Source organism: Oculina patagonica, chromosome 5 (genome assembly GCF_052425735.1).
Source record: "Oculina patagonica isolate OP01 chromosome 5, crgOcupat, whole genome shotgun sequence".
Taxonomy (NCBI): domain Eukaryota; kingdom Metazoa; phylum Cnidaria; class Anthozoa; order Scleractinia; family Oculinidae; genus Oculina; species Oculina patagonica.
The window spans coordinates 31,813,074-31,832,799 of NC_135762.1; the positions used below are offsets into that span (position 1 = coordinate 31,813,074).

The 19,726-nt window shown below is 38.2% G+C and overlaps 1 protein-coding gene across 1 annotated transcript; it reads right to left on the bottom strand.

The window, feature by feature from the left end:
• Positions 1-772: 772 nt before the first annotated feature.
• On the bottom strand, positions 773-17,831 carry LOC144653675 (E3 ubiquitin-protein ligase SH3RF1-like). The gene is made up of 13 exons (XM_078513728.1): positions 17,306-17,831; positions 13,150-13,199; positions 11,977-12,091; positions 9,524-9,631; positions 8,503-8,598; positions 7,668-7,907; positions 6,063-6,247; positions 5,458-5,625; positions 4,126-4,468; positions 3,473-3,558; positions 3,034-3,109; positions 2,655-2,728; positions 773-2,200 (listed from the first exon to the last, which is right to left on the bottom strand). The coding sequence occupies exons 1-13, from the start codon at positions 17,603-17,605 to the stop codon at positions 2,032-2,034; spliced, it is 2,010 nt and encodes a 669-aa protein (XP_078369854.1). The 5' UTR covers positions 17,606-17,831; the 3' UTR covers positions 773-2,031.
• Between the last annotated feature and the right edge of the window lie 1,895 nt (positions 17,832-19,726).

Below are 19,726 nucleotides of genomic sequence, written 5' to 3' on the forward strand. Positions count from 1 at the left end.
TGTAAACGATAAAAAAAAAAAACTGAAAAATATTTGAATATGGTAAAAGGATAAGCTAAATAATTACTTTAGAAGCAAGTGTTTACGAGTTCGAAGCTTTCCACCTCTTGTAACGCATCCAATCTATTATTACGAACTTCGGGTTATATTCGATAACAATTAACGTGGATTAATTCATGTATGCTGAACAAAATGAAAAAGGTAATGCTGATATTCTTGTTGGATTTGATTCATCGGTTCTTCTGTGGCTCTCGGTCAATTCGGTGCTAAATATGTTTTCTTTGTTTATATTGAGTATTTTCTTTGCTTGTATTTGATGGCCTAACAGGTGCCCAGAAAAAAAAATGTCAAATTTGTTTTGATAGAATTATTTGTTTTAAAAACCAGGATTCGTATTTCAAGATTTCATCCAACAAAAAAATGAATAAAAAACATACCAATAAATAAACCTCACTGAAAGGAATGCTAAATTTTAAAACTGAAAATGTTTTGTGTCGAAGGTAAAAGGCGGCTTGTTTTTTTCACGAATTTTAAAAGATGGCCGCCATCTATCGAGCATAGTTGTTTATTCAGCAAAATAACATAGAGAATTAGAAATACGATGCGAAAAGCATAAGTTGCAATATTTAAATTATATCTGTATTCTCTCAGACAAATCTGAGACATGCTGGCCGCATTGCACCCTGGAACATTGGGCGTTGAAAAATAAAAGCGACTCACAAGATTGTGGTGTCAAATCCCACAAGAAAATTAGTTCAAAACTGTTTACAAATGAAACATTTTTTATTTCAAATTCGACTGAATTATTCAGTATTACAACTTAGCACCCAACCATCGTATATAAAGTGTAATGTACACCAGTATATCTATAAAATTCTGATATCGATTTACACGTAAACTTTAATTTGAATTTATTAAAACTATTTTAAACTAGAAATTTTTAGTAGTCATTTCAAAGAACTTCCCAACATCCTATGCATGACAATTTATTTTTAGTTTAGTTTTGCAAGCGAAGAAATACTGTACATTTGTAGGAGTATAAATTGTGTACAAAAAGCACGTAAATAGTGATAAGTAAAAGAGAACATTTACAGTAAAATTATCCTTCAAAAAGCAGCAGATATAATTTCATTCTCTGTACAGTTTTTGAGTTCCATTCGGCACCTAATTTTAAAAAGTCTATGATAATCAACAAAACTATTGAAGAGAATTGCGAATTGAACGGTTTTTCACGAGTTGGTCAGAATCAAATTTTAATAAACTTCTACCTATATGTATAATGAATTCAAATGGTCACCTACTTTAATGAGGTCTGGTACAAACGTTACTACACTTGTATACTGAAGTTAATTCACTTAACTTCAGTTTCGAAACGATAACAGACTGACGATTCTAAACAATAAATGCACGCTAAGAAATAGTTGACGCCCTTAAGTCATTATGCGGCAGATTCTGGTATACCCAATATCCAACCCAGTACCCAAATTATACACGGCGTTTGAAGCGGGATCAACTTCAAAAGCAAAAAAAACAGGGAAAATTGTTGTTGACTGCATATAAATACGACGCTGTTAGTAAAATGCGCCTTGGTCCCGCACAAGGGACAAATGAACCAGGAATCAGAAAAAAGATCCACACTGTACTGATAGCATAGCACTGAAATGCGCCTCTGATTGGTTAATAGGGTATATGGTTAATAAGAAAGCAATCAAAAGCACACTGCCCAGATGAGAGTAGCGTAGGTTTTTAACGTGGATTGTCCCGACCCTTTGTTTAGATGCCTCCTCTTTGTTTTCGTCATTTTGGTCATCACAGCGCCTGACCACAGGCTATTGAGTGCCATGAAGAGTGTTTACTTGCGCTTCCTCTTTACGATCAAGCATATGGTCGATCTTTCCCGCAGGCCAATATGGCTAACATCGTTCCTGTTGCCAACAGCTGCAATTATTTCAAGCTTTCCCGTGCTCCAGGCGAATGCGCTGTCAGATTCCATGTTATATAAGTTCTATCTGATATTCATTAGATTTCATATCAAAAGCTGTCCACAAAACTTCCAGGAAACAAGCCTGTTTTTCCATTTCGTTCCAGCGTCCCTTTGTACCAACCATCTTGCCGTTTTTTCGTTACATAGACAACGTCACCGACACGAAGTTCCAGCTCTGCCTCGTGCTGAGGTGGATACGCCACGATAACACGGTATCTGATGAAGAAAACAACAAATACATCTGATGTCAACCATTTACTTCATTAGCAGCACCATAATTTCACAAGTTTCCTTTTACTTGTGGTGAAAACCAAAGGAAAGCACTTTACAAGCGCTTTTACTTCTATGGATCTAAATGACAAAGCTATAGCTTCACTGCAATTAAATGTCTCCCGGACATTTAAGTTTAAAGTTACAAGTAAACGAGAGTAACTTTGAAAACTGTTCAGCCCAACAATATTTCAAAACCCATATTGCAATCCGTTTCAATTTTCGTCACTTTTGGCCATCCGTACCTTCTTTTGTATTTGCTGTTTTATTGAAATGTTCCTTCGCTGTTTTATGCAGCTTTTTTTTTAATTTCACCGAATTTGATGGCCATTTCCCATGCCTAAATTTGGCTCAAATCCGTGACACAGTTCCTTTAACAATTAGCTGTTAGTGCACGAACCTTTCGCGTACAGGCGGGTTTTCAACTCTGTGATGGGTCCTCATCTGAGGTCCTGGAGTTTCTTCTCTTGGAACCTGAAAATAAATTAAGTACATAAAAATGAAATCCATCTGTCATTTTGCTAACAAAGACATTGATTTTCTTCCCTGCTTGTTGTAACCAGTTTAGAAGAAAGTTGTAAAAGAATAACAAATCTGTAACTACGTTTCAGTAAAGTTTGATCACATGTCTTCATTCAACTCATTTTCGAACATTTTTAAAATAAAAAGAACTCTTAAGACTATTTCAGAAATGGAAAGACTACGGACATGTAGAGCACAGATAATAACTAATTTAGCTGCAAGCCAAGAAAACCTCTATTAATCACTGAGTCACTAACCTGTGTGTAAGACGTCAGCAGTGCTCCAAAATCATAAGGCGGCGGAGACAAGGCACTATGTCCTGCAGGAATACTCCTGAAACGAACACAGCGATACATTGTTACTACTAACAGAGAGACACATCATGTTGGTCAAGTCTTTGTGTAGGAACATGAAGACTTTTTTTACCCTAATTATACAAAAGCGATCATAAAATACCGTACACACTGAACCCTCTGAACGTTGCCATGCCAATAATGGTACTACAACGTGATACAAGGTCACTTAGCAACCCTGTTCAGTGGCTTCTTTTTTACATGGAGCAGATTTCACTTCTTGAGAGGTTGGAGGCAAGGTTGCACAGGGCGTAAGTCGCCGGATACTGAGCGGCCATCTTGAATGCAATTGTTGTGGCCATAATACAGCCTGACTCGTTAAGTGTTAGTAAGAGATACATACCTTTGATATGGAGGGGGTGGGGGAGGGGGAGGACTTGGTCTTGTCCTGTCTTTCTTCTTGCCCTTTAGCTTTTTCCAGAAACTACTCTGTAAATTAAAAGTATAAACAGGGCATCAAGGAAGGCAATAACTAATTACACGGCAACGCAAAAACGTTTGTACTGCACATTTCTTATGACACGCTTTTCCCATCATGTAAATCCCCTAGATCAATACGTGTAGCTAATGAATAATGTGCAACGGTTTTTTTTTTCTAAAATTGGACTTAGACTAAATTGCAAAATATCAATTCTTATACAGTATTGTTGGCTAACAATGCTTTAAATGTCACGGACAACTCATGTTGAAAAAAAAAATCCAATTTTTTTCAAGATTGTTCTTCACAATCCGTCTTAATCTTCGTCAGTCAAAACCATCCTTGGTTACCCTTTTTTACTCCTTGGCTGCTTTTCTATGTTAGAAAACTATCATTTTGAGGTTTCCTTCAATTGGAAAGTACCTAATCTGAAAAATGACTTAGAAATTTATATCATGATATTGCTCCTTTAATGTTAGCTTCGTAATAATACTGAGGTTAATAAAGCCAGTATTCCCTAACGTGGTAGACAACTTTCTTATTGATGATGTTAAAAAGAATGACTTTTTCATTCATACCGATTTGGCGGGTGCCGGAGGCGGGGGGAGTGGTGACGTGGGTACAAATCTACTCCTCTCAGAGGGTCCCTCAGCAGCGTTTCTGTTTTCTGGAAAACTCCTTCCTTGATTTAAATTAACAACCAGACCTTGCACTGGCAAATTGGGCAGTGGATGTTGGGGCGGGGCAGAATCTGACCGGTGATATCTTGGGTGGGATCCTCCCTCAGAAATGGCGTGTCTTGGTGGTGGCGGTCTCTGGTGTGGTGGTGGCTTCGGTTGAGTGTTACTCTGTGTTACAGCATTGGTAAAGTTGTCCTGTTCTGTGCTGCTGCTTCTTGATCTTGTCAGTAAATTGTGTATGCTGCAAACACACAGGTAATGATAACAGTTAACTTTAAATAACATCTTCAGGGCCGTAGGCAGGGGGGGGGAGGTGCGATGGGTGCGTCCGCACCCACCAAAGGGCCACAAAGGTCCGCCTAATCGGGGAGTGAGGGTTAAAATGACCTTCAAAATGCAGGAAATGTGGAATTTAACAACTTCATTTTCCAAAATTTCCCAGGGGAGATTCCCCCCCAAACCCACCGAAACGCTCATGCCTCTTCCGCTCGCACCCACCCATGCAAGATCCTGCCTATGGCCCTGGTCTTGATTTGGAACTTATCCATCATCAGAACTCTCTTTGAGGAGCTACGCATCATTTATTTTTACTTCCACAGTGATGACGTAACTCTACAGGGATCCATGCAGTGCCTCTGATTGGCTGTTTCTGGATTCTAAATTACCGTGCAAGTGCACACATAGCAACCAATCAGAAAAACTACACGGATCTCTGTAGAGAGACGTCATAAGTATGGAATTTTTTTGGTAGAATCTTAAAAGGACTGTGTCACGCCTGAGCGAAGATAATTTTATTAAGTTTTACCAAATACTCGCAATGAACTTTATGACTTGTTTGCAAATAAATCACTTCTATGGATTTAAATGACAAAACCATAGTTAAATTGCAACCAAATGTGTCTCCCGGGTGTTATAATTTAAAGTTACAAGCAAACGAGATTAACTTTGAAAACTGTTCAGCTCAACAATATTTCAAAAACGCATATCACAATCCGTCTCAATCTTTGTCACTTTTGGCCATCCGTACCTTCTTTTGTATTTGCTGTGTTATTGAAATGTTCCTTCACTGTTTTAATAGGGTTATTTTTATATTTCACCGAATCTGGTCATTTCCCATGCCTAAATTTGGCTACAATTCGTGACATAGTCTCTTTAAGGGCACGAAAACGAAAAGAACTGTCTGTATCATCACGCTAGATTTCTGTTTGCTCCACCGGCTAATTGACTTACCTTGCAAGACGAACATAATTTCCAGGGAATACTCCTCTCTTTTGAGAAGAAACAGAATATCCTTTAAACCAGCCATCTTTGCACTTTTCCGTGACGCAGTAGTTTTCATTTCTGACCAGTTCTAACTCGTCTTCTTTTGTTGGTTTGTATGTATACAAAGCTACGTATCTATGGATTGCAATTCATACATGTACAACATTAACACAGTCTCACAAAACTTCTACACGCAAACAAGGTAAAAATATTCAGAGATACTAAACAAAAAAACTTTCTATAAGGAAGAAGTCAGCATTATTTTATTTAAGCTTAGCCAAGTGAAATGGAGACAGAATAAGTCATGTACACTGTTGTCACAGTTTGAAAGCACAATACCGTTTCCCTATTATGGGTATAAGGCGAAAAACATATGGGAAGCCCAGATCATTCCAACCAGACCATGCTCAGCTTACATGTACTTTGACTAATGAGCCTAATATTCTCATGCTTCTTGTGCTAGGATTTTATACAGACAGGCATACATGTAGGTGGAGAGATGAAGTTTTACTGTAAAGCACCTTGCCTTAGAACACAAAACAATAGTTATGGCAGCACTGTATCATACTTACAATTCTTTTCCCATTTCTGCAGAAACTGGTCGTGATCCACCTGTGTTGGCTTCTGAAGGTGACCCTTGCCTGCCTGTGGCCGAGCGACCTGGGCTTACAGAAGATGGTGATGATCCTCGTCTTGAGTTTAATGCTAGCTGTGTTGTGTCAGGACTACTGCCACTGGACCTTATGGGAGGTGTGGACTTGAAAAAAAAAAAAAATTCAGATGAATAACTATAAGGAAAAGGCACACATAGAGTAAGCAGGCACATGTTACATGCAAAGGAGCAAGAAAAACAAAAAAAAAAAAAAAAAAAACAAACAAACAGTACCATTATGATGACAAGATAAATAGCTAATAATACAAACAGCTGGGGATATGTAGATACAGCAGATTCAGGTTGAGCTTTTTTAAAACGGTCTTGTTTGTCACATTCATTGTCACTGTTAATTGATTAAATTAATGTACATTGCAAGGCAAAATGGCAGATGTTGCTAGGTGGGAATGACAACCTTCTGTCTGGGAAAAAAGCATGTTGTCACTCATCCAGCGACTATTACTAGAAAAGGTATTCGTTCTTGGATGTTATTATGGGGATTGAAATCAAGATAGAATACTCCTGCTATTCGTATAGGTAATCGCATGATTTTGAGTGCAATTTGGGATAAATCACCACTTGTAAGAAAATTGCCCAAGCCCGTAGGGCGAGTGCAATTTGTAGTCTTTGAAAAATTTACGAGTGCTGATTTATCCCAAATTGTACGAGAAAAATCACATACACATACAAAAATTTCACTTGAAGTGGATGACAAACAAACCGTGTTTATACGTAGCTTACCTTTCCGATTCGTTCAAACATAACAGAGTTGTCGGGCTTTGTAAAATCCAGATACCGCTAGGGAATTTTAAAGCTCTCTGTCATGCATTATTGGGTGCTTATATCCTTATTCAGTTGTATTGGTTTGGGCTGAAATGTCCAACTTCAATTCACGCTTGTAATCTTTCTTCTTTACGAGTTATCGCGTAAGAAAATCCACGATTGGTAGCTTTCAGTAGTTTCGTAAAGCCTCTCTTGTGCTGAACAAACGTCCAATTCCAAGTACTTTGGTTTATATACTTATAACTTTCGTTAAATCGGTGGGTCAAACTTCTCGTGAATTGTTATGTTTTTGGTCGATTTTTGCTCTCTCAAACACCCGACAATGGCCGCCATTTTGTTTTGGCGCGTTTTCCGACTTTCCTGTCAATCAGTTTAATTTCATCTTTCTGCAATCAATTTCTCCTTTTTGCACTCAATTTCAACTTTCTGCACTGTTTGGGATCAATTGACGTGCTCTCAGCCAATGAGCATGCAGAATTTTTGTATGTATATTATTCTACAAAGAAAATATTAACTCCAGTAATAATTGCTGGACAAGTATCAACATAGGCGGGAATGACAACGTTCCCGCCATTCCCAGCAACGGCTGCCATTTTGCCTCCCAACGCAATCAATCAACCGTGACAACGAACATGACAACTGAGACCATTAAACGATCAATCTGAAGCTGCTGTACAATAAACAACAGTGTAAACTAAATTTTCCAGTTAGTCATTGCTACATGCTCAACTTATAAACACACCTGTCTACTTTGTTCCTCTGCGAGCCTTTCTGAAGATGAAATGTCAAGTGAACGTCTTTGAAGACCAGTAGGCTGGCTTTCCTCGTCACGTTGCCCAACAAAATGCATGGTATGCCTCTTGGGTTCTCCTTTGCTTGATTCTTCTGTCAGTGATTTTCGTTGTGGTTTTGCTATAGCTGCGGAAGTTTGATCTGACCCATTTTCACCTCCTTCTGTGAGGTTCCTTGCTGCAACGTTTAACTGAAATGAAAAAAAAAACATTCCACCTGATTTTTTGCTTTGCCTGGAAACTCCAAACACTTCTATCATAGAGCTGTAAAAGTGGGAAAATTTATTTCACATCTTTCCAGGAGGGGTAAGATTTCCATTGGGACAAAGAAAAATACAATCCCGGTTGTTCGATTGGAAGACCACATTGTAAAAAAAAATAAACTTTTGTTTTCTTGACATTGTTGATCCTAGCAGTATGCCAGTGCAGAATGCGTGTCGCTAGTAATTGACCCAGCTCACAACGAGTCTCTCATAGCTCGGTGGCCCAACCAGTATCCCATATTGTTATGTTGAATTTTTTGGGCAAGTAGTTTTGTGGTTCAGACAAGTAAAATACACATTGCACTTGTCCGAACGGATAAGGGAATTAAGAAGTAAGTTTCTTGCCCTGCTCTCTGAATTATTATCCTTTACTTATTTAGTTAATGCTTAGCCTAAGGCCCTCAATGGCAAAATCACATTTTTCTGCCAGTGCCAAAGACAACAGATCTATCTGAGCTAGAATGTCAGTCTACATTGTATTAACAATTTTATTTTGCTTGATTGTCAGACTTTCAAATCTTACCTCTACAAATGTTAACGGGAAAATCCCTAGCTTGCCATTCAGCTTTCCTTCACACCAGTTTTCATCAACACGACGTATGACACTGATTATGTCACCCTTAAACAAAACAGATTTGCAATGAACAAATGACAGGGATTTCATGACATTGTACATCCACACATCACTAACATGTAACCTTCACAATCTGGATTAAAACATGGAAGAAGGTCTGACTCATTTATTTTGTGCCTACTTAACACCTGGCTTGAAAGGATCTGCCCAGTTAGACATGATTACTTTCAAACAGGTCTTATGGAAACAGAACATAAGCAAAATACAGGGCCAGAGCTCTGCAAATATTTTTTTTTTACTTGTCGAATGGACGTGTCCTACTAAGGCACCATCTTGGTCGGACAAAACAAAATTGTGGTTGGACAGTTTTTTATTCACTGTTGCCGTAAAACGATTTTGGATCAAAAAATTGTCTGGACATCATGTCCAACCAAACTTGGGATTTCATCTGACATAAGCAATATTTTGGTCGGCCAATGTCCGACGATCGACTTTTATTTGCAGCTCTGAAAATGTACATTTTGTATAGAAAGTGATTACTGATACAGCCAACTGACTAAGACTTTGAACAAGGTCTAACGTTTATACTTACATGGCAGTTCTAAGTTCAATAAAGTACAGCGGATTCAGGTTGAGTGTTTAACGGCCTTATATATATAGTTGTCGCGTTCGTTGTCACGGTTGAATTGATTGCATGGCGAAGCAAAATGACAAACATTGCTAAGCGGGAATGCCAACGTTCTGCCTGGGAAAACCACAACCTTACATACTTTTTCCCAGACAGAACGTCATCATTTCCGCCTAACAATGTCTGTCAATTTGCCTTCGCAACGCAATCAATTCAACCGTGACAACGAATGTGACAACTGAGGCCATTAAACGCTCAACCTGAATCTGCTGTACTAAAAATTCATGTAGCTATGTATGTGATTACATATTCACATGTGCATGCATTTATGGCAAATTTTACCTGCTTAAAGGAAAGCAAATCCTGCTCCTGTTCATCTTCAAAGTCAAATAAAGCTTTTGCAATGGGTCTATCAAATGAATCATCTAGGCTTGGTAGTGGTGTGATGACCTAGAAAATTATTCCCAAAAAGTATTACAAGTAAATTTTTATTTGTTTTTGGTTTGAAACGCACTTTTCATATAATAATGCATTACTAAAATCTGAAACAAAAATAGATAACAGTTACAACTGGTTATAAAACTGGAAACAAAACAAATTAATATACATGTAAACTGCAAAGTTCTGTACATTTCTCTGTTCATCACTTCTACCCATCAAAATAAATTGTACCTTCAGTTACCAGTACTCAATGCTAAATACCCCGGACACGTTTAATCATAAAGGATTTTGTTGTTTGTTGTTGTTCTTAGCTACAAGCTACAATGGGCGTCAAAAGTCCTTGAGACAGTTGGATGAAATTGATACTAATTTAAAATTCCCATTTTTTCACCTTTAATCTGCTGCCGCTTCTGAACCACTCCCCCTCCCCCTTTTCAATGTTGTACTCAAACGAGGCAAGTCTTGCAGATAACAAATACAACATTGTTTCGGGGGGAGGGGGTTATATTGAAGGGGTGAGGGGTAAAATTTGTCCAAGGTACTCAAAAAGTGCCGACTGTCTCACTTTTGGCGCTCATTGTCTGAAGGTGAATTTTCGGTATATCTTGAAAATAAGAAACTACATAACATGGACACAAACATATATTATTCTTTAGAATCAGGTGATCACATTGGTACTGCGCTGCATTACGAAAGATTAATTAGCGCGTACAGTTGTAAATATCGTGATTATTGTAATTTGGCGATGACGTCACAAATCGGCTAGACCTGCGCATAAACAAGGCCAAATCGTTTTTAAGGCTAGAATTTGTGTTGAAACACGTGCGTATGTCTGCTTTGCAAAGAAATTAATAGGATTAGGTGCCAAATAAATTATGCAACAACCTTAAATATCTCGGGGTTTTTGTATCGCATTTTAAAGCTGCTTAGAGCAAAGGAAAAAATCGAGCGTGCGTGACGAGGAAAGCTATCGGACGCCACCAAAAACTGTGTTCCCGGGAAAAGCGGTCCAGTCTTAGAAAAATCCCAAGGTTAAGGAATGAGATGGGTCGATTTACTGTCTAGAAACTAATGCGGTAAGCAGGCGCCAGCGCAAGACACGTTTCTTTCAGAACAGGACAATGTTTTGGCGTAGCAAATGGTATAAGTTCCTTGAAGCATGGCAAAAGGGACTACTTACAGACGGAATGTGAAAAAGATTCTACAAATTGCACGAAAGATCAAACTTGAATGCGATGACAGCTTGTGGACAGGACGCATTGCGTATCTCTTAGCTAAAGAAGAAGTATTTTTAACATGGTAAATCTAATTACATGACGATGCACTAAAGAAGAACATATAACTTTCATAACCTTTGGTCTGTTTTGAGGACGCATCTCCGATACCGTGAAGTCTCTAGATAAAGGCGTAATTTCCAGAATAATTGCAAGTATGAACGACAATGGATTAAATAATTGTAAACAATGGACACGGTACAAATATCGAATATATATTACTTTCCACCGATTATTTTCGCGTATTTTAGAACCTACGATCGCCTTGTGTGACGGTGTCACGCAACTGGTACGTAAAACGTCACATGCCCGTGACTCTGACAGCTTTTCACGTTATCATTGACGATATTATTCATTTAATCACGTAAAAATGCATGCAATTGAATGGAATCGCAACTATCCGTGATTGTTCAACAAACAGCTTGTCAATAACATGTGAAAAACGGCCTCTTTTCTTGAAATGAACGGGTAACCACGAGTAACCACGGGTAACCAAAATAGTTGAGAAACAAGATACTCTTATTCCTTTTAATTTGTTTGGTTACCCGTGGTTACCCGTGGTAACCTGTTATGTTATATATCAGAAAAATGCGTCTTAGTCCACGAAACATTGTATTTCCATGGATTCTTAGTTTGCACTTATAATTATTGCAAAAAGCTAAATTTCCCTTTCAGACAATGGGCGTCAAAAGTCCTTGAGACAGTTGGATGAAATTGATACTAATTTAAAATTCCCATTTTTTCACCTTTAATCTGCTGCCGCTTCTGAACCACTCCCCCTCCCCCTTTTCAATGTTGTACTCAAACGAGGCAAGTCTTGCAGATAACAAATACAACATTGTTTCGGGGGGAGGGGGTTATATTGAAGGGGTGAGGGGTAAAATTTGTCCAAGGTACTCAAAAAGTGCCGACTGTCTCAACACTTTTGGCGCTCATTGTAGTTTTCAGATTCTCCATAAAACAAAGGAAAAGAAATGGAAAAAACAAAACAAAACATGGCTTTTAAAATTCTTATAACAATGGTTTTTTTAAGTTAACATACATTGAATAAATAAACTGCAAAATTTCAAGATAACTAACCTCTACATAATTTGCTGGAAGAAATCCTTGGCAGCCATTACAGAAACCTTCATACCAATTTTCATCCACTTGCTTTAGTAATGTTATAATCTCTCCTTTATGCAATGTTAGATCACTAAGGACAGAAATAAAAGGCTAAAATATCAGTTACATGTATGTTAACTCTAAAGGAGTACTTATACCTAATCATACCTTTTTGGTACGCTTTGGCGGCATATCAGGCGAGTTTGGTTGAGCCATGAGACGTAGTCGAGTCAAAATACCCATGGCGAGACCAAATGAGCCTGATAATATAATGCCATCGAAGCGTCTCAAAAAGGTACGATTAGGTATTTACCGTACCCAAATTCAGAAATTAGCGAAAAATTGCAGTCTGAATGTCCAGTACTCGTCAGCAAACATCGCGTAATTGGCGAGCGCGCTCAAATTTAGTTTTGGTCCTGGAAAGTTTTTACTTCTTCTACTAATGGTAAACACCAGCTAATTTAAATAACGAGGCTCTGTTTTATTGGTAAATCCTCTTTTCAATTAATCGTACCTTAACACTACTTTACTTTAAAGTGTCCATGATATGGTGGCATATCAGGTCAGTGACTTGATATCGTAGGATATCAGGACAGTAGATCACGCTTCTGATTGGCTACTTGCGAATTTGGGTACGGTAATGTAGTAAATAATTTAAATCCTTCATGAGATGCAGAGGCTGGATGGAACTGGGACCAGATTTCAACGGTGGTCAACAGACAGACAGCATTGGCATTTGTAAGTTGTTGATGGCCTTATGCAGGGCTGCAAATAACATTGGTCATCGGACATTGGCCGACCAAAATATGCTCATGTCCAACGAAATCCCAAGGGTTGGATGTGATGTCCCGATAATTTTTTTTATCGTACATCATTTTACGGCAACAATGAATAAAATTTACCCTTTTGTTTTTGGTGATGTCCGACCAAGATGGTGTCTTAGTAGGACATATGTCCTTTCAAGTGAAAAAAGTTATTTGCAACCCTGCTTATGTGCTACTAAAAATCATGAAGTTGAAAGAGGATTAAGTAAGTAAACGTGTAAGTTCATGTAATACATTTTGTTGTACCATTTTAATTTATAGACATAGTGATAACTTAATAATTGGGCCGGATCAGTTACAGTGTACAATTAGTATTTGCACTTACCCAGCCTCTTTTGGTTCATAATCATACAAAGCCCTAGCACATGGAGAAACCTGCAACAAGAACAAAGTGATTAAGCTTTTATACAACCTGAGCAAGGATACCTTTGTATCTATGCATAGTCTGTCACCGAGCCATGAGGCCCATACAGCCGGGGCTTATCCCGGTTTCCGTAGCATTAAGCGACTAGGAGTATTGCTACCCCCCCCCCCCCTGGATGGGATGCTAGTCCATCGCAGGGTTACCCCCCCAGCAGTAAATTCGCCGGTACCCATTTATACACCTGGGAGAGGCACTGTGAGAGTAAAGTGTCTTGCCCAAGAACACAACGCAGCGCCTCGGCCAGGCCTCGAACCCGGGCCGTTCGACTCGGAGTCGAGCGCGCTAACCATAGGCCACCACGCCTCCCTGTATCTATGCATATATCTGTTTTATTTGATTCCTGTCATGAAAAAGAACACCTGTAATTGCTTGACAAAATGTGTAGTTGCCAACATAAATTTGACTGTAGACCCAGAATGTGTTGTGAAGTTCCAAAGGCAATGAACTGTCTCTTGGGAGGTTGATATATTCGGTATGTACTGACAACTATGAAGTTGTACAGTACAGTCAAGCTTTACAGACACTCGCTTAATACAGACACCTGCTTAATATACTTATACAGGTTATTTCACTTGTAACTACCTTATTATTAGAAAAGTTCTGGTCAAATGCTTTTGGTAAAAAAGTTTAAATACATAAAATTAACGCGAATTTTTGAAATTCGCGTTAATAACATGTATCGTTAATTTCCTATAATAAGGTATAATAATAATAAAAATAATAATAAATAATATTTTAAGAGGAGGCCTCCAATCACCTTGGGGGTGGTTTTCAGGAGGGTCCTCTGAGAAAATAAATGTTAAACATTAAAATACATTAAAATCTAAAATACAATAAAAAGACAAAACCTATGTTTTGTCTATTTATTTTGCCCTGCTGTTACAAAATGAAAACTTTCTACAGGCTAAAAAAATTTTACTTTTATATAGTATGACTAACATAATTACATGACACACTTGTCAACTGTCTTTCTTCTGGTGTTTGACCGGTGTGTACACCTAAGCACAATAATTTGACTCATTGACTCATTGTAAGGTTTCTTCAGTTTAAACTTAAAGCTGATTTCCAGACCATACTGCGCAGACTCCGAGTTGTCCTCGTTTTTGTTTTGAATTCGTTGAAACGTTACACTTCGGTGACAGCATACATGACGTTTTTTAGTCTGCCATTACAGTTCGTTTCGTTCAAGAATTTCCGATGAGCTGAAACGTTGGTTTGAAATAGCGTCAAGGTTCCTCTGCTCGTTATTATTTGTTCTGCTAGGATATCTGGCGTTAATCATGAAGAAAAAGGTAAGTCTGTCGCGGAATTTTTAGTTTTGCTTGTAAACATTATTTTGTGTGAGGCTCACATAAACATCGCAGCCGAGATTGCGCAGTACGGACTGGAATTTATCTTTAAGTAACAATAAGGCATAAGCTATTGTCCTGTTGCTTTTAAATTGTATGTTTTAGTGTTTGAATCTCTAAAACATGTGACCGTGATGTTCTTTTTCTCTTAGAGCCCAATTAATACAGATACAGACACTTCTGCGTGTCCCTTTGGTATCTGTATTAACTGAGTTCCCCTGTTTTGCTATTTTCGGGTGGGCACTCTACATCGAGGGGAGTGAATGTTGCATATGATTATTATATTTTACAGTGCATGATTGATTCCGAGAAGAAATAATAATTTTAAAATGCCAATTGAACACTCAAAGAGGAATTATGTACGTAACTGTTACTAAATGCGTATACCGGTAAATAGCAACTTCTAAACATTATGCTTTATTTTGAGAGAAATTTACATGTAACTGATAAACAGGAATTCAATCAATGAAAATCAACAATAAAAATGTTCACAAAACAACACAAGTTTTCATTGCGAACTGGAACATATTTCCATATTAAGGCATTTTAAGATAACAACTAGTTAACAATGGCTCACAATAGTGGGTCAGGTCTTATAATAGACTGTTATGTTTGTCTTGCGATACCCCACCAAGAGTAATTAAGTCTAATTATGTGTGTGGTCACAGGTTTGGAACAAAACATAGAAATATAACCATGTGTACATATGCATACATGTATTTTTAGAAATAAAAAAATCTATACAATATTGAATCTATTGATGTCGAAATTAATGAAACATTGACTTAAGTACAAAATGCACATTCATAGTGATACCTCCTTAAGTTTAGAGGAGTATTGATTCTTTTTATGCTTCAATGACGACAAAAAAATGTTGTACAAATTGTACTGCTTTACATTTTAAAACCGCCGGTTACAGGAAACTGATCTAAAAGTGGCTAAAAGAAAAAGTTACTTGAAACATATGGAATTAGCAAAATTATTACAACCTCAGGCTAGTCATTATAGCGCAGATGACTGACTTGAGTAGTATTGTCTTATTGAAACCACAGGCGGCATTGACCCGCTGTTATTATGGTCAAGTTGAACTGTCACATATCCATATACACACAAATGCCAAAGAAAAACTACTGGATCACAGAATCAAGTATTATTTTCAATCATGGAACCATTAAAAGTTGAGGTTACCTGAAAAACCTTCCTTTTATCAGTAAAGATCGAAGTGCGATAACTAAGTAGTCTTTCCCTCTCCCATTTCTAACATCAGTAGACAGGAAATGAAGGGTGACTGACTATGAAATACAATTCTCTGTGCCCTGAACTATTGTTATTGTGAAAAGCTTTCAGTGATAAGGCTCAAATGGTACAAACTCTTTCAGAATGCCAAGAAAAACACAAAGAGCAAACAAAAAGTCATAGGTGACTGTCTGAGATGCACACAGCAATGAAAACTGACAGAAAGTTTGCCAAACCACTCAAGCAAGGACTTCTCTGCTAATTGAGTGTTTTGTTGTTGAGGCAGTGAGCTAAAAAAGGAAAACACAGTTTGATTGATGGGACAAAACTACAACAAAGAGAAATTTTACAAAACATGCCGGGAGCATGGGAACAAAAAGCACGTGACAAATCTAAGTATTGTTCACATTGTACTGCACCAAAACATTGGCGAAGTGCTGTGAGCTATCGAATATCAAATTCAGGGAAGTTAATCAAAACGTGACGCTGCAAAAGCAGTATCGACGCCGTTCTTGTAATGAAAGAAGTGCAAAAGACTGAACAGAAAATCAACAGAGATCTTTTATTATATTTAATTTGCGCAATTTCAGCCATCTAGTTTGCGCAATTTTGCATCCGCTAACAAAGACATCACCTTAATGCGGAGAAATCTCCATAAATGTACCTTGCTCGAGTTTTTTAAAGGCTTTTAAGGAAAAGGGAAATAAATTGAGTTATCCTGTCGAAACGAATCATTGTAAACCGGGGTCCGTGCACACACATAATTATTCTCTCAGCTCTTCCGGTAGCGCTGAATCACAAAGTAAACATTAAGAAATATTTCCTTTCAACAAGCGATGAAACTAACTTCACAAATGTTCACAAATGGAATGTATGTTGTGAAAAATGACTATTGTGATGTCGATTTCAGTTGACAAAACAATGCAACGAGGTACAGCTGTGTGCTAGCAGTAAACACGATCCCTTTCTCTCTCTACGTGACAAATGGTATACGCGCAAGAACAGATGATCTCGATCCAGAACCATTTTAATAAAGGCTCGATTTAAAAAAGACGATCAAAGGACTCTTTTTAATTTTCATTCATTTGTGGTCAAAGCCTATAGATATTGTCTTTCAGTCAGTATTTTTAAACAAGAGCTGACGAAATCTCAAAACGCCCAGATTGTATATCACCAACGACATCCGAAAACCACGGAACAGCCTCGCGACAGCTTTGTCAAGGAGAAATCGCTGGAACAAACGTACCGACCATAATTTGCTCGTTCGGAAGCAATTTTGCTAACCACTGAACGTCCTTCGGGACTTAAGACAGGGAGGCATTTATAATGAGAGCTTGCTAATGGCGATACATCTACTTTACGACAACAAAAGAAAGACTAGAACGTGAAATCACGCACCTCTAATTATAGTTTCCTGCAGTTACATTTTAGATACGAAACGTAATGACTTTGAATTATCAAAGAAGCTTTACCTGTTCATAAGTCTTCTCGCTTGATTCCGCATCTGAACTGTCCGAAGGTTTTATTGAGCTTTTCTGCCGGTTCAATCCTTCAAGTATTCTGACCAGCAGAATATTCGCCGGCAAATCGTCCACATCTTCAACGCAAAGAACTCTACATTCCGGGCATTTCAACTCCTTTCTTCTCTCGACAATTTCTTTCAAACACCTTCTACAGAACGTATGTTGGCAAGGTAATACTTTGCAACTTTGATCAAGCTGTTCTAGGCACACAGAACACTCCAAAAGTTCATTAAACTGCACTAGGTCCATGGTCGAACACGTAAAATTGTAGTGAAGTCGGCTTTGAATTCGTCACAGACAGAGCATATTCCAACTTCCTCGCAGTCTGTTCGCTACAGGGCTTCTTTAAGATATAAAACACTTGTAAAGCTCGTTAGCCCTGCACAAGACGTGATCAAAACATTTGTACGACATCAAATATTCCCTTTCCCATTCAAGACGAATGACCGCGACAATTTGTTGTCATGCTAAAAGCGCATGTGCAACGCATGTGTGTCTATCAGGATGAATTAGCATAATTTAATTACATGAATTAATTATTCTGCTTCCGCAGTCACGACCCACGAAAACTACCCTGCAGAGAAAGATACAGGCTTCAATTTAGCTCGTCTTGAACAAAAACTGTGATGCTTTTAACACTATAAAAGAAGATGATTATTTCGTCTAGGGCATATTTTGCCCCGTTTTTCAAATTATTGTGGGCAGCGAAGGTCGAAAAAATAATGTTTTTCAAAGACAAAATAAAGCAATGTTTCAACAACTACGAAACCTCAAAAGCCGCAGATATGAAACAATTAATAAATCAGGAAATTCATGGGTTTGCTAAAAATTCAAATCTTAATATAACTAGGGTTAATTAGTGTGATGGCTTGCATTCCAGAGACAAAAAAGACCTAGTAGTTTAAATCAATGACATTACCCTCTAAAATAATAGAATTACTTTAAAGGCGCGATTTTAGGGAAACTGTTCTTCAGTCGCTCACACGCAATAATTCCATGACAGTGGCCTGTCATTGTCCAAAGACCTTCAAAGTCTTCGATTTAAAATCTCCTGCTTTTGAGAGGTTTGTTGATCCGTAAAGATAACAAAGTGCTTAGGGGTCAACGAGTTTATATGGCTACAGTCTGTAGGAGCTGAAATTCCGTCTAAATACAATTGTAGTAATTTAATTTGGCGGAGAGCCATACCCATGGATTGATCATGTACCGTATGCTCAGCGTCCAGGAGGAGGTGCCACTCAACGACGTTCAAACGGGGGGAGGGGGTTGGGCCCTGCTAAATGTTGCACAGAAGGAAACCACCACTCACGTGAGACCCTGGAGATCAGACCCACCCATCCACCCATTCAAGGCACATATCCCCCCCCCCGACATCTCGTAATTTTGTCGTAATTGCTCATCACATTGCCCATACGATGTCAAGCTCGCTGGCCAAAGAAAACAATAAAACTTCCTCAACTAACGGAATTTTATTCCACGACGGATTCTCAGAGTCGACGTTAAAAAAATGTATGGTAATTTATTAAGTCGAAAATCTGAAGGTTTACACCCACGGCTTGCAAGTGCGGTTCGGACAAAAAAGCGACCGAGTCAAGGCAGAAATCAGGGAAATGTTACTCCCACGGTAGAGTTATTCATCTCCCACATTAGGTCAGGAGGCAGCACTAGTCTCGTTTATTACTGAACCCTTTAAATAAATAAATTAGCTAGATAAACGCGTGCCGAAAGCCAGCCCAGGAACCAGTAGAATTGTGAAAATATGAAAGCTAACCGGACATAAAGTTGCGCTGTTTGAACAAATATTTTAAAATGACTACTGGGAATGTCGTCACTGAATATTCGTCAAATATATTTAATTGCTTAATGAAAAACCGTCATTACAATGCCTTTCATAAACCCAGCTAATATTGATGACTGTGTTGTAGAGTTGTTAAGCGCTGCCAAGAATAATAATAGAATATCCATGTTATTTTTATTTACAAATACGTATGCGGTAATTAACCGCGCCCTTCCAATCAGGATGAAGCCAAAGACCTCTTAATCATTCTGAAGGTCTGCCCGCGCTCCGGAAAAAAGATCGGTAATAAGAAAAATCTTAATCGCTTTTACAAGCGCTTCCACAATGGCGCCAGTTAACAACTGGCTCTTATAAGGGACACCTATATTTGCCCTGCCTTTTCTAATGCGACGATTGGTAACTGAAATCGAGTTATCCAGTCAACACCAGATGGCTAGCGCCGTGTACTCAGTACATGGTCTAATTTGAGTACAAAACGTAAGCAAAGCTTTTTTTTTCAACAAAAAAAGGAGAGAAAAGCTTTGCCGGGGGATGACTACACTGAACAAAGATTTCAAAGAGCTCTTTAACGT